Below are 16,169 nucleotides of genomic sequence, written 5' to 3'. Positions count from 1 at the left end.
ATGAATGCAGATGTTCATGCATTTTTAATTAGCATGTATGATTAATATCCCGAATCAAGAAATCATTAAAATCATCAGTCATTTAAAAAAAAAATGTGCAAATGAAATTTCCACCACCCTCTCATGTTGTATGACAACACAATAGCAACCTTTCGTTTGCAAATCTGATAGCATGTCTCAGAGGTGCCAAATATGAAAATAATGTTTTTGGACACAGATGATGAGAAATGCTTGAGTATTTTTTCCAGTTTGAAGTGTTGATGAATCGGTGTCCCACACTCGGCCTTGGCTGCCTGATTGCCCCCGCGGTGGGTCGGGGAGGTGGGACTGATCAGGGGCAGAGGAGAGGCCTTACTGTTCAGCCAGCAGGAATCACATAATGGCCCGTCTCTCAGCAGAGCGCAGAAATGATTGTGGGAAAGGATGGCGTTATTTTCCCCCTGTAATTACACATCGATGGAGCTGCGCGCTGCTTCCTGCGTGGCTGCGACAGCCAGAGAGCTCTGTCCTGATGTTAAAGGGCTGAGACCTTTAAATGTTACTGCGCACTGTGGGCTGACACACATCCATCGCTCCTCCATTTTGAAATTAATACTAGGTTACAGGAGAACAAGGGTACACACAAACATTAGTGACCGGTGCCTGGCAGAAATGAAAGTCAAGTGTAAATCATACGCTAATTATATACGCAGCTGACAAATGTGTACTTACTGTTGCACATGAAATAAACGAACCCCCGCTTCCTCGTGGGTTGGAAATGTAGCGTTTTGGCCTGTTTATTTTCATAAGGAATAAAAAGCAACCTTTTGGGAGTCTACTGCAGTGCGTGAGCTTTTATATAGTTTCTGTGAACGGCGGGATAAAGCTACTGCCTGCTGTGTGTGCCAGCGAAATGGCGGCTCCCGGCTCGGATTCAAACCCGCAGTTCGCCCCGTGGTTCCCCGGGCGGGTTTCTCCACTGTAACGTGACAAATTAAATCTCTGCGAACACAAATGTGGGACACGTCGGTGAACGTGTGGGGAATGCTGTGGGGTTAACCTCCCTCCCCTGTACCCCAGATTTCCTTTAGGGATCAGTCTCCCATCTGTCTGGGTGCTGTAGCAGCAGTGTACTGTGGACTGGGTGTGCTGTAGCAGCAGTGGGGATCAGCCTGTTTAAGACCTGCAGTAATGAAAGATGAATAGTAATATCCAGGGATAATGCTCTTTGGATGGCAGTGTGGATCAGTTCTCTCACTAGCTGGGGGGCTATCCATCTCCCTGTCTCTGGGTGTGTGTGTGTGTGTGTGTGTGTTTCATTGACTGAATATTGCGGTTGTGTGTGATCTGTGGATGTGTGTGTACGTGTGCTTTTGTTTGATTGAATATGGTGGTTGTGTGCGACTCTGTGGATGAGTGTGTGTGTGTGTGTGTGTTTGGTTGAATATGGTGGTTGTGTGCGACTCTGTGTGTGTGTGTGTTTGGTTGAATATGGTGGTTGTGTGCGACTCTGTGGATGTGTGTGTGTGTGTGTGTGTGTGTTTGGTTGAATATGGTGGTTGTGTGCGACTCTGTGGATGTGTGTGTGTGTGTGTGTGTGTGTTTGGTTGCACACCTTAAGCTGCGGTCTGTGGGTCTCTGCGTTTGAATGGAGTGTGCTGAGTTGTGTGTTGTTTGCTGGGCTCCACAATGTGCTTTTATCTGTGAGGATTGCACGGTTCCCCTGAGCTCCTAAGCTACTTTTGCATTTATGTGATTACAACAATTTCACCATTTTAATCATTTTAGTCATGCGGGAAGAAGTACCTGACAGGCCGCACAAAACTGCAAAGCAAGTGAGACGAGTTCCTTGTACTTAAGGTATGACACATCTCTGTGTTCAACTGTGATGTGTTTTCAAGTGAGCTGCAGCCGCATATCCAAATGTCACAGCTCATTCGGGTTTTGTGGTGTGAAAAAGCTCAACGTGTGCGTATGGTCTGCCGTTATCTAGGCCTGTCTCTGAATACCGGACACCATCTTTTCAGTCTCTGCTAACGCTCGTGTCTGATTTGGAGCGGCCTACTACAAGCACCGGCACTGCGGACGCCGTGCGGTACCTTAACGACGATCAAGTGGAACTACTTCCCAGAAAGCCAGCGCTATTTAACGGTGTGCGAGGGCTAAAATTGGAAATCAGAAAACTCTGCGATAAAGGCATTGGCTCAGTGTGGAATTAGTGCTGACAGCTATCTGTGCAATCTCTTCCAAATCTCAGCGTGAGGCTACGTCTGCATTTCTTCCACTGCGCCATTTTTATCTCCCGCCTCGGTGCGGTGTGACCGAATGTGGGGACCGTGACAGCGAGACGCTCCACCCCCTCCTTTCTTTCCTTCTCTCCCGCTCCCTCCCTCCCTCGCTCCCTCTCTCTCCCTGCACCTCTTCCTTTTCTCTTCACCTTCCTCTCTCTCCTTGGTATCTGTCTGCTGCTTTCTTCCTCCTGCCGTTTATTATGCGCTGTCACTTATCTATCATCCACTGTGCCAGTCAGTCACTCTTTTGGTTTGGAGACAGACCTGTGTTTGCATTACAGGGGAGATTTTTTTAAAGAAAAATTAATTAAGTTTAAGCAGAGTTTGTATGGATTTAAGTATCCAATTAAATAATATATTTCATATTTTTTACCTGATTTTGCCTGAGAGGGTATAAATCACCTGAACATGGAGTCAAATGACCTTTCTCTTAATTGCGATAGCATGAAAATAAATTAAAATAATTTGAAGAAAAATAAATATCAAACAAAAAATCTATTTTGTAAAATTGTTAATAATCTTCGAAAGGACGGGAAAACCCCCCTATTTACAATATGATACAATGATATTGTCTCTTGCATGAGCAGTGTTGAGTCACGTCATATACAGTAGCTGTCATCCTGAAAACTGCTGAATGCCACAGAACTTCACACAAAGCTGGAGATGTATGCGCCCAGTCAGAAAGCTTTACCGTAACACACACTCCACCACTACCACTGTCAGGTCCGTATTGAATTTGCAGTTCGGAAGATGAATTGCGCATTGATTTTAGATATGTCATTTTCATCAGTGCCCTCAAGGTCTGAACAGTTACAATATTGGTACCATGTTTAATACATAATCTTGATGTAGCTGCATCTCCTGTATTCTACTGCAGTCTAAATGTGAAACCCTGTGGCGAATAACCTTCACTGTCGAGCTGTAGATGAGAAAAGTCTGTATCAGTAGTCTAACGGTTCTGCTAGGACTGTTCAGCGGTTCTCCTCTGCTGTGACAGCTAGCTCTGGTGTACAGTGTCTCTGTTGCTCCTGTTCGAGGGATCTTCATGCATACCCAAAACATCCAGAGATGCAGTCATGAATATCGCCTTTTTTCCGCCTTATTTGGCTGATGAGCAAGATAAATTCTTTCAATGAATTTATCTTGTTGCTCTCAACAAGCCACAATTTATCTCTTGCTCTGTCTCAGACAATGCGTCTTAATTTGGATATTTAGAGCGCAGAGATGTTAGTGTAATTTAGTTTTTCCTGAAGGACTATTTTATTGATATCAAGCAGTGCTTTGGCGGCAATGGTGTGTGGAAAGACATAAAAACAATTGCAAAAAAAAATGTAAATATGCAGTTTTTTTTTGCCTGTGAAGAGACTCAGTGTAATCTCATACTGTTTTTTACATGCAAATACCAAATATGAGTTAGTGTGTGGCAGTGTACATGAATACATTAGCAGTCTTTGATGTGTTTGCCCAGTATGTTGCCCGTGGGTATACGATTTCTGGAAGTAGATCTGGCATATTTTTGGCCACCTACTACTCAACAGGACCCCCCTCCTCTGTATGCCTTAGTCATCTATGCAGGTGATGGCAGTGGGACAAGTGTACGCCTCTCCGAGGTTACGGGACCCCGTTGTCAGCCAACTGGCACAATGGGGCACGAGGCTCGCCCTGTCTTCCATTAGGGGGTTAGCCAATCGGAACGTTCCCCGCCTGGATCGCTGCGCGTATTTAATCACCTGATTCTGAGGGCTGCATCACAATTATGTGTGTGTGTGTGCTGAGTCCTTGGGAGGGAGCAGAAACAGTGTAATTACAGCAGGCCTGCAGTGGTGGAGAGTTTACCAGGCGGAGTGGTGTCTGTTATACTCATGCTGTTTTGATGACACAGGTAAATTATATGCAATTTGAGGACACAGGTAAATTACATGCAATGTGAGGACACAGGTAAATAACATGCAGGGTGAGGACAAAGGTAAATTACATGCAGTGTGAGGACAAAGGTAAATTACATGCAGTGTGAGGACACAGGTAAATAACATGCAGGGTGAGGACACAGGTAAATAACATGCAGTGTGAGGACAAAGGTAACTTATATGCAGTGTGAGGACACAGGTAAATTGCATGCAGTGTGAGGACACAGGTAAATAACATGCAGGGTGAGGACACAGGTAAATAACATGCAGTGTGAGGACAAAGGTAACTTATATGCAGTGTGAGGACACAGGTAAATTACATGCAAGGTGAGCACATTTGCAATGTGAGGACACAGGTACATTTTATGCAATGTGAGGACATTTGCAGTGTGAGGACGCAGGTAAATGATATGTTTGAATATGCTGGGCTGCATGCTGTATGGAATGGCATGTGCCCAGCATTATCATGGATTTAATTAATAACATACAACGATCAGCAGGCAAAGACAAATAGGAGATAAACGAGGCTCCCCAATGGGAGAGATAATTAACTGTCACTGACTGATTCAGGGATGAGTCCTGCAGTCCTGTGTTAGCAGTGTGCCAAAGCCAGCAGGCTCCACTGTGTGTGTGTGTGTGTGTGTGTGTGTCAGTGTGTGTGTGTGTGTGTGTTTGTGTGCCTGTGCGTGTTTGTGTGTGTTTGTGCATGTGATCATCTTTGCATGTTCGTGCATAGCTTTCATGTATAATAGAGCACACCAACTCTGTAATTCCTCTCTCACACACCCACATCCTCATACCGCACACAATCGCACGCAGACACACACACACACACAGATGCACGCACACACACAAACACACACTCTCGGGTCAATTGCAAATGGCATCTACAACCTTAGCTGTCCACTATTTTCAATTAAGTGCAATTAAATATTGTGCGCACTGCAATTTAGGGTGTTTTGGAGCACAGCCATATTGCATCAAATCAATGTGCTCTGTGTTCTAGTGAAGTGCTCTCTGCCTCTCTCTCTTTCTCTAGTGGATGTTCAGTGAGATCCAGTAAATGCTATCAGAATATTTTGTTATTTGGAACTTTATTCTGATGCATTTTGCAGTGTTGTTTTTTTATTTGACTTTATAGATTTTCTATGACCTTCTCAACAAGCAGACTGCAAATTTCCTCCATGGGCACAAACTGTCTTTTTTTTTTTTTTTTAAACACTTACCGTGATCTTCAAAAATGCTTTCCCCTCTAAAATATTCCATGGTACAGACTATATCTATCAGAAATATCCTAGTGAGATGTACTCACTGAGAATGGCTGCTGTTGGATAACAAAAAGACAGCTACAACTGTTGTACCCAAACCAATTACAAACTTGGCGTTTGAATAGTCTGAAGCAGTCCTGGTGTATCTGGACTGTATAGCATCTTACGGTGTAAGTGAAGCTTGCCAGGTAAACAAGGACCTCAAGATTCATAATCACCAGCACCCTCCATTCTGGGGAGTAGATAATGAGCCCCAATTTCCCATGGGGCTTTTGTGTTTGGTAAAAATGCTCCGATCATTTCCTCTGGGTGTGCGTGTGTGTGTGTGTCTGTGTGTGCATGTGTGCGTGTTTGATATCAGGGGAGCTTGATGAATGATTCAAGGCCAACCTGTTTCCGCCACCTCTCCCCTCTCCTTCTCAGTCTCCTCTCTTCCTCATTCTCTTTACTCTCCTTGTGGAGTTTTGCTCTTAAAATGACAAGGCATTTAGCTTATTTTGAGAGTGAGAGAGAGAGCGAGTGGTTGTTGGTCTGTTCTAGATTACAGGTATCATGTTTGGTCTGATAGCACTTCCGTCATAGGGTGAAGGGCAGGACTAAAACTCTTCAAAGCGTGTTTACTGTTGAGGGGGAGGCAGTGGGAGGGCAGAGGTTTCCCAGGATGCACCGGGCATGCAGAGCATCCCTGTCCCACCTCGCTGCCGTGATAATAACCCTCACGGGAAATTCCTTTCTGTTCTTCTTCTATTCCCTTCAAGGAGAATGAGGTCACTCATACCGACAGTATTCTTTCAAACTGTACACTTTCCCACCTCTATTTGCACATCATTCTTCAAGATGTTTGATGTGTAAATAAAATGAACCCCTCTGTCATTTATTATTCCCCCTCGCTCTTCCCGTAGGTGTGCGTGTACTGACATGAATGCATTGCTCTGTGTTTTATGGACATCTGCCGTATTTGACACTTGACCTTTTGTTCTCCCCCTGTGGTTTTACAGGCACACAATGCCCTCCGGTAAGAGAAGAGATTAATCTTTGATTGGCTGAAAGTACCGGATTGAGCTGTTCTTCCATCCTGGGGAAGAGTGGGTCCCCCGAGTTGTCCGGAGACATGATGTCTTTTTCATGGAGACGGACCCGTTTGGCCCTGTATTGTCTCTTCCACGTCCTGGCCCTTCCATTGTCCGAGTCCAGGCAACAGCAGCCTGCCACACAAAATGCCATTGACGCGGAATACAGCACGTTTTACGTGGAAAACCCGGAATGGACCCTCAACCACTTGGCGGTGGACTCCCGTAATGGGAACGTGTACCTGGGGGCGGTGAACCGGATCTACAAGCTTTCCCCGGCCCTTGAGCTCCAGGTGTCCCACCAGACGGGGCCGGATGAGGACAATCGGAAGTGCTACCCGCCGCGAATCGTGCAGCCCTGCGGCGAACCGTTGGCGCTCACCAACAACGTCAACAAGATGCTGCTGGTGGATTACCGCGAGAACCGGCTGTTGGCTTGCGGGAGCCTGTTCCAGGGCATCTGCAAGCTGCTGCGGCTTGACGACCTCTTCAAACTGGGGGAGCCCTCGCACAGGAAGGAGCACTACCTCTCCGGGGTCAACGAGAGCGGCTCTGTCATCGGGGTCATCGTGTCCTACGGCGACGCCTCGGCCACCGACAAGCTCTTCGTGGCGACCGCCGTGGACGGTAAGCCGGAGTACTTCCCCACCATCTCCAGCCGCAAGCTGGCCCGCAACTCGGAGGAGGAGGGCATGTTCGCCTACGTGTTCCACGACGAGTTCGTGGCCTCCATGATCAAGATCCCGTCGGACACCTTCACCGTGGTGCCGGACTTCGACATCTACTACGTGTACGGCTTCGGGAGCGGCAGCTTCGTGTACTTTCTGACGCTGCAGCCGGAGATGGGCGGCCCGGCGACGGGCTCCTCGGCCGCCCGCGAGCAGGTCTACACCTCCAAGCTGGTGCGACTGTGCAAGGACGACACCGCCTTCAACTCGTACGTGGAGGTGCCCCTGGGCTGCGTGAAGGGCGGGGTGGAGTACCGCCTCCTCCAGGCGGCCTACCTGTCCAAGGCCGGGGCCATCCTGGCTCGCTCGCTGGGCGTGGGCCCGGACGACGACGTCCTCTACGCCGTCTTCTCCAAAGGCCAGAAACGGCGCCCCCGCGAGGCCTCCCAGGAGTCCGCGCTCTGCGTGTTCCCACTGCGGGAGATAAACGAGCGCATCAAAGACCGCCTGCAGTCCTGCTACAAGGGGGAGGGGACGCTGGACCTGGCCTGGCTCAAAGTCAAGGATATCCCATGCAGCAGTGCGGTGAGTCACCTTTAACGTGTTGCACCACAGCGGGTTTCAACCAGGTTTGAGTTTTTCTACTTAGCAAAAGACAAACCAGACTACTGTAGGTCCGAGTTAGACTTGAGAAAATTTTTATCACTGTCACTTAAAAAAAAAAAAAAAAACTGTCAGACTTAACAGTGATAACACATTCTCCCAGCAGAGCAATAATGGCTTTGCTTAACTTCGAAAAAGCCTATTTATAAAGTCATCTTCAGTATTTTATATCACTTCTGACAACCTAATCAGGTTCTTCCTCTGAGGTTTGTATACTTTAAGCAGTCAGTTCAGGACACTGATGCTTGTTTGTCTGCAATTCTGTTTATCTCTGTTACGAGGGTGAACAGAGAATCAAAATATGCATTTTGATTCACAAATACTATTTTATCTTTGTTTAAAACTTGTGAAATGTCCGATGTCAACAGTTGAAACCAAAAAGTTTTTATACATATTTTTTGCATCTGATAAAAAACAGACGGACTGGAAGCAATAAATTGGCCTCATTGTACAGTCACTCTGTTACCGTAATGACATTTCATTCAATATCAGTCACGGGCAGATTAATCTCAGAATTTCAGAACAAAACCATACAGTGAATGTAATTGAATAAATAACTCATCATTTCTGCTGAATGCGGCTAACTCATGTGGTAATGAAGAGCATAATTTCAACACTGTTTCAATTGCCACCATCTGAATGCCATGGCAGATAAATCTTAAATGGGGAAAAAAATGTCTTTCTTAGCGGTATGTAGACGGAGTGTTACACTCCTCATTCTTCCCTGGGCTGAATAAATCAGATCTGGAGTTGGCTGTGGCAGAAAAAAGAGGAGAGAGGCGACAGGGTGCTATATTGGCACGCGTTGCAGTATGGTCACTGCTACATAAATTAGAGAGCTGCGCATGACAGCAGGATGGGAGATATATAGTCTGTGTCCCCAGGGCTGTAACTATGACTACTGCTCCTCTCCGCTAAAGGCACAAGCCTTTGATTATTGTACAAAGAGCAAAATGCCTTTTATTTTCCTTTTATTTAATTATTATTAAAGCTTTACTAAAGAACGAATTGAAGCGATGTGTCACATTAATTATTGTGTCTCGCCGTGTTCGTTCAAAGACTCAGGTCCGGCTCACACACACTCCCACACACACATCCACACACAGTAAACACACACACACGCACACACACAGTCAAGCACTCAAACATGTGCGGCGGGCAGTGTCTGAGGTTTAGATGGTGCAGCCGGTGCAGCGCACAGGGGCCAGGAACGTGGGGGTACGGGGGTGAGGGGGTGTGACGATCTTGACGCGCCCTTAATAGGATTCAGAATCTTTATAGCTGGCCCTTACCAGCTGTCAGAGTATGGGCCTATTTCACATCGAATGTTCATAAAACGGAAGTAAACAGAAGCAGTGTAACACAGAACTTCAATTGCAAAACTGGTGCAATCGACAGGAAAATGCACCTTCTTTAAAGTGAATTCTAATATCAAGGCGAAATCCAGCTCACACTTAAGGATTGAAGTAAAATAGGCCAACTTAAAAGGTGAAAGCGAACAAAACATCCCTTTCATTTGCTTTTCTCTAGCTACCTAACGTCAATACATTCAAGCTGCTTCATTCATAATTCCTTTCTACCACCAAAATCTACCTAGCGATTACTGCTATATGCAGATAAACTTGAGTATAAAGACAGACTTTGCAATCTCAATGCTATTTGCCATCTGTATGCTGCTAGTACCAGTAAGCCAAGCCATTTCTCACTTAAAAATGCTCTCTGTATCTGCAACTCTGTGTCTCTGTTTACAGCTTTGCGTTGCCTGTGACTACAAGAGGCCTGGTACTGGCTATTCAACTTTTTTGTTATACGTTACATTGTAAACGTGTGGTGCAGGGTGGCTGGTCCGGACTGCAATTTAAAATCCCTAACTAATACAATGTATTGGGAACTAGTCTCCTGTTATAGAAACGTGGATGGGGTTAGCATGAGCTCATCAGTACAAACATAAACTTAACGTTCAGTAAAAAAATAAATATATTCAGAGCTAACATGGGCTACACGCTTAAATTCTCCCTATGTTCAATGAATGGACAAAACTTATATTTCTGGAAAGCATTTTGTTTCTCACTTTGTGCTACATTTTTTGTATCTGCAGTGATATATAGACTAAAGCTAAATGTTCAGGGCCTGCTGTTTTGTAATATTAGTTAGCTACATGAGAAGCTTGATGTCGTTTAATGTTAGCTAGCTAACGTTGCACTACGGTGGTCAGTCACTTTAGTTAACGTCAGCTGGCTCCGTTAACGTTAGCTTTTGTTTTTGTTTCGAGTTGTGATTCCTGTTTCAGTCCCAAAATTTGATCTTGCATTTACATGTAGGGTCCAGGGCTAACTTGCAAATGAGATGTCAATCTCAATGTTTTTACCCTAGTTGAATAATGGGCAACAAAATGGAAAAAAAGAAGAAACAAAACACATAAACTTCCAGACAGCAATTAAACAAAAATATGATGATCACCTCAGTATGTGATGTTGGAGCCAGGGGAAAGCAGTTATAGTATATTTCCAGAGTAGTGTGCTATAAGACCAGACAGAAAAGCTGTAGTTAATGCTCGGAGAGACCTGTTGTTGAACCCAGGTCCTTGCTGGAAATGTTTCTGTGATATAACACTAGCGATTGCATAAGAATTGCAAGTCATTAGTCTCACATGGATTCCTACTGTAACTTACTGTAAATAATGCATGAAGTGGCGCAGTACCTGCATATTGCCAGAATAGTGTTTGGCTTTTTCATTCTCTGAGCTCCAGGCTGGGGCGTTCTGGGAGCAGAGGGGCGCAACATGGGGCATCGCTGTGTTTTGTTACTATAAGAGCTTCAGTGTGTGCAAATATGCTTTTGTTTACATTGTTACTGTCACCCTTATTCATCTGGAAACTACTGGTGCTATAAAGAGATGCCGCATGTTATGATTCTGTCACGTCAGGTGCGATGTGCTGTAGAGGGGCAGTGTGGAGCAGTGGTCAGAGCAGTGGTCAGAGCAGCAGTGTGGAGCAGCGATCAGAGCAGCAGTGTGGAGCAGCGATCAGAGCAGCAGTGTGGATCAGTGGTCAGAGCAGCAGTGTGGATCAGTGCTCAGAGCAGCAGTGTGGAGCAGCGATCAGAGCAGCAGTGTGGAGCAGTGGTCAGAGCAGCAGTATGGAGCAGCGATCAGAGCAGCAGTGTGGATCAGTGGTCAGAGCAGTAGTGTGGAGCAGTGCTCAGAGCAGCAGTGTGGAGCAGTGATCAGAGCAGCAGTGTGGAGCAGTGATCAGAGCAGCAGTGTGGATCAGTGGTCAGAGCAGTAGTGTGGAGCAGTGCTCAGAGCAGCAGTGTGGAGCAGTGATCAGAGCAGCAGTGTGGAGCAGTGGTCAGAGCAGCAGTGTGGAGCAGTGCTCAGAGCAGCAGTGTGGAGCAGTGATCAGAGCTGTAGTGTGGAGCAGTGGTCAGAGCAGCAGTGTGGAGCAGTGATCAGAGCTGTAGTGTGGAGCAGTGGTCAGAGCAGCAGTGTGGAGCAGTGATCAGAGCTGTAGTGTGGAGCGGTGGTCAGAGCAGCAGTGCAGAGCATTGCTCTAAGCAGTGAATTTACCTAAATTCCTCTTATAAAGCATATGTAGCTGTATCAATTGGCTGATAGATGAAAAGATGAAGAATGAAAGATCTACATCTGTTTTTCCCTGGATACAGACTTCTATCTAGAATGTAAACCTGGATAACGTAATGAAAGGGTAATGCTGAACCGCAGGCCTGTTTTTCTCGAGCTGATGGGAGTTGAGGATGACACCGAGCAGAGATAGGGTTACACAGATGAGGGAGCCGCCATGTATAACTGGCTCTGCTTTTCAAGTCCTCTGTCTTATGTTTGACACAATGTGTTTTTCCCCCCAATTAAGACAAGGCTGAGTAGTCCTGAAGCTCATTAGAGGAGCTGGGCTGCAGCAGCAGCCATAGATACAAACATGCACGAACACACACACACACCCAACATGCACGCACACACACACAACGAACACGCACGCACACACACACACCCAACACGCACGCCCACACGCACACTCAACACGCACACTCACACACCCAACACGCACGCTCACACGCACACTCAACACGCACACCCAACACGCACACCTATCATGCACAAACACCCAACACACACACACACACACACACACACACACACACTGAGCCTCAGTTGAATTATGTCCTAATGATCACTGCTGTGGACACAGGCCCTCAGGCTTGCAAGAGAATTTTGATGCTTCTATGACGTCACAGGACCTGTAAATCTTATTAAGCCAATCATTGCCAAGCTCACCTCATTCCCCTCCCATTATTATAATGTGGCCATGGGGATGATTTAGCGCGCTAATGCTCTAGCCGTCATTATTGCCGTAACGTGAGCAGTGCCAGCGCCGTCGATGACAGGCTCTCTCTCAATGTCATTATGTGTTGCTTATACAATCTAAAGAATGTCCAGCTGTCACCGCGCAGGGCCTGTTTGCACTGGCTGTGGATCGCTGTGCGACGTGAGTGACATGGAAGGGTTTGGCAGAAGTGCCAGTCATTCATAATCCCATGAATATTCATGAATGAACAAACACCTGGTCCATCCTGAATTAATGAATGTGTCAAATTATGTCATTTGAACGAAGGCAATATTTTAATAGTTTAATGAGTAATTTGGGGTAAATCACACATGAGGCACATTGCTGTTGACTTTTGTCGTATGTCATTGAAAAACGAAACCACCGGAGGGGGTCTTTAAAAGGTTTTGTACAAAATTGTCACAGAAACAAACTGAATATTATCCTGCAATGCTGTTCTATTTAGCCCCCACCACAGAGCTAGGACATCGAAATAATAACAACTTAAAATAATCTGTGACTTGACTTGTTTGTAGAATTTGAGGTCGTGAAATCGGACACAGCATGTGAATGAACAGCTCTAACCCATTTAAACTGATTAGATGTCCAATTTGCAATGTCTCAGAAAATAATCACATTTGTTCAGTCAATGCATTGTTGACATTACTTTCTTTTCTGATAAACAAAAAGTACATTTAAAAAACTATTGGAATGAGGCAGTTGTACAGTAGGCAGTTTGTATACTTTATGTATTTCACGACTATGTATGCATTTTGTGTCGTAATGCATGTTATCTCATTAATTCTACTCTTACCTTGATTGATCCACTTACCACTTATCTACGGCGGCTCTTACATAACCAGATATTAAATGAAGCTCTTCAGGTTAATTACCTCACTCTCAGGTACGAGAGCACGGTCCCTTTCATCGTTCGAGTGCAGAATGCTAATTCCTGAGTTAAAACCCCATATTTTCCACCATATAGCTGTGATACAATGTTTGGTGACAGCTACTCAGGGCTTTGCATTGTACTTACTGCCATAAGGCAAAGTGTGAACAGTAAGCTTTTAGACTTTGTGTTTAAAAAGATGATCCGTTTGACATAAGCTACCCAGGGGGAATAATCCAAAAGAGGCTGTGATGCTGGGCAGTTTGAATAAATCACACATAATGCCTACTCAACAGTATCTGTCTGGGAAGACCTGCATCTATAGATCATCGTGAAGTGACATTTGACCTATAAACCAGCCTGCATGCCTAGTTCACCGCGTCAGCAGAAAAACGTGGCAGGGGAAACGCAGTTAAATGTTCCACTCTCCGGTATCCCCGTGTTCACATAAACACCACACCACTCATAGTATGTTCATGTAAACATAGGGCTCTCTTAGACTACATTTATGGAAACAGTCCCTTCTTCAACGACCAACCCCTTATTCGCATAAACACAGGCAGCCTCCGGACATCTTTCAGATCCTCGAACGCACGGACAACTTCAAAATGGCTTCTCACTCTTAATGATCTCCAATTACGTGTCATTAAAAAGCAAATTACTGTCGGCTCTTCTTCATTCATCATCCACGCCGCCGTCCCAGTCTAAATTGTTTCTGTTTAATTTGAATATTATTTTCGAGTTCATAACGGCACTGTGTCTCTTTTTCACATGAAAGCCGCTCTGAGGCAGTTGCCAAGTTGCTTTCATATTTGATGTTATTTCTTATTATGGGATGTTTGCATTCTGTTTTTCCCTGATTTGTATCAAGAATCCCTGCCCGTGTCCGTGGAGAAATCGGTGCAGACGTTGGGCGGTGTGTGCGGTTTTCATCACTTGGCAGTGACTCAGATCCCTTCACATCCCAGAGTTCTGTCTACATTAAAAGCTCGTCATGGGGTTTATTCTCCATTGTAATTAAATCTCCATGCATAATAATACAGTAAAGGTCATAATCCATCAGGGTGGCACCGTTCCCTTATTACTCACCAACCTTCTCACACTGTGCGGAAGCAGACGGGGCACACTGTCTGTGATTTTAACAATAATCAATGCTGTTTTGAATGTATTTATGCGCTCTTTTCTCCCAAAATATTACAGTCTCATTAGCTCTAATCGCATTGTTTATTGCACCCGGACCTGTTGTGACTGCTGCAATACTGACAGGTGGGATAGATAATTCATACATAAACATGAGTTATGGAGACAACCTAATGAATATGCATTCATCATCATTTCTCTCTATCGCTCTCGTGCAGACACACACACACACATTTTGCTTGACGAAGGCCCCACAAATTCCCCAGCTTGCATTTTACCCCACAAATTGTATTGATTAGAAGAGAATGATGGAATGATTTGGGGAGATGACATCAGTGCCAGATGTTGAGTTTGTTTACTTGTTTTCTTCGGTGACATAGGTCACTTTTAAAACCGTTCTCCTCTCCTAATGAGCTCTTAAAGAGTTTCCCACTGAAACTTGAAAACTGAACTGAAACACAGTTTCCTGCACTGCTGTGCAAGTTTTTGCTGACATTCATGAACATGGAATCTACTTGTTGTAGACGAGGACAATTGTGCTTCGAGGCACCCCCTTCAGATTTTATGGAGTCATGAAAACGTGGAAAATAAACCCTGTAACCCAGTAATTCTCTCCAGAGACACCACCCAAAATTGGCAGCCCAATGGAGCTTGTCTTTTTACCTCCCCTGCATGGTTACAGCATTATATATGTGTGCTGGTCAACTGCCAGAGTGTACAGAAGTGGTAGGTCCTCCTTTCAGTCCATGTTAAATGGAGAGCATAGTTTTGGCTGGCTAGCTAGCTAGTTTTGGAGGAGTGCACTGAAATGACAGGTCTTTGTCAGGCCCTTGGGGTAGGGAAGAGCCGCAGCAGGTCTGTGTTAGGGGACCTAGGTTAAGGAAGAGTAGTAGGGTATCCTCTTCAATCCCTTGGTTAGGGAACAGGATGACATCAGAAAGGTCTCCTTACCATTTTCCGAGCAAACAAAAGGCCCACTGAATCATTACATTACATTACATGAATGGCATTTGGCAGACGCTCTTATCCAGAACAACATACAGTTGATTAGTACCCTGGAGCAATGCAGGGGTAAGGGCCTTGCTGAAGGGCACAATGGCTGTGTAGATATTATTGTGGCTAGTCTGGGAATCGAACCACCAACCTTGCAGGTCCCAGTCCTTCTCCAGTACGCCACACTCACACGTCAACACGCCACGCTCACACACCAACACGCCACACTCACACACTGGTACACCATGCTCACACACCAACACGCCATGCTCACATGTCAACACGCCACACTCACACACTGGTACACCACACTCACACGTCAACACACCACACTCACACGTCAACACGCCACACTCACACACTGGTACACCATGCTCACACACCAACACGCCACGCTCACACACTGGTACACCATGCTCACACACCAACACGCCACGCTCACACATCAACACGCCACACTCACACGCTGGTACGCCACACTCGCACGTCAACACGCCACACTCACACGTAAACACGGTGCCGTCGACGGTTTCTCACTGAGCGGCATGACTGCCGCAGCTGCCGAAAGGGGAAACAAACGGGAACTGAAAGACAGAGATTAGTCCGGGTGGGTGAGAGACAGAGAGAGAGGGGGAAGAAGGGAGAGAGGGGTGAGGGAGGAGTGTTTGACGACGCTGGGGGAGAAGAGCAGCCTCACTGGTCTGCCGAGAGCCCCTGTGATCCAGCGCTCTGTCATCCGCGCTCGGCATGATGGGGGCCGAGACGGGTCAGCAGGCTCGCCGAGCGGCACGGATCAGCGCTCCGGACAGACCCCGGGAACCTCAGGAATTACAGACAGCGCCTTCATCTTCTCCGGAGCGAGGTTCTCTCTTTCCCTTCCTGGGAGGAGAAAAAAGAGTGGCTTCACTCGAGCCTGCAGGTCACGGCGGTGTAATTGGGTTGATATGATTCTGTTAAA

General features: G+C 46.0%; 1 protein-coding gene across 4 annotated transcripts in view; it reads left to right on the top strand.

Annotated features, from left to right (window-relative positions):
* Positions 1-16,169, top strand: part of plxna4 (plexin A4) — a 283,559-nt gene that overhangs the window by 19,047 nt on the left and 248,343 nt on the right. For 3 of the 4 annotated variants that reach the window (XM_061251217.1, XM_061251214.1, XM_061251215.1), the window contains exon 2: positions 6,444-7,768. In XM_061251217.1, the coding sequence (XP_061107201.1) occupies positions 6,557-7,768 (1,212 nt within the window). In that variant the 5' untranslated portion in view covers positions 6,444-6,556. Of the gene's footprint in view, positions 1-1,767; positions 1,840-6,443; positions 7,769-16,169 lie in introns of all 4 variants that reach the window. The other variant, XM_061251216.1, reaches the window with a different exon arrangement.

This window comes from Conger conger, chromosome 8, assembly GCF_963514075.1.
Source record: "Conger conger chromosome 8, fConCon1.1, whole genome shotgun sequence".
Classification (NCBI taxonomy): Eukaryota; Metazoa; Chordata; class Actinopteri; order Anguilliformes; family Congridae; genus Conger; species Conger conger.
The sequence above is the reverse complement of the archived record's forward strand: the minus strand, read 5'-3'. Positions and strand labels throughout refer to the sequence as shown.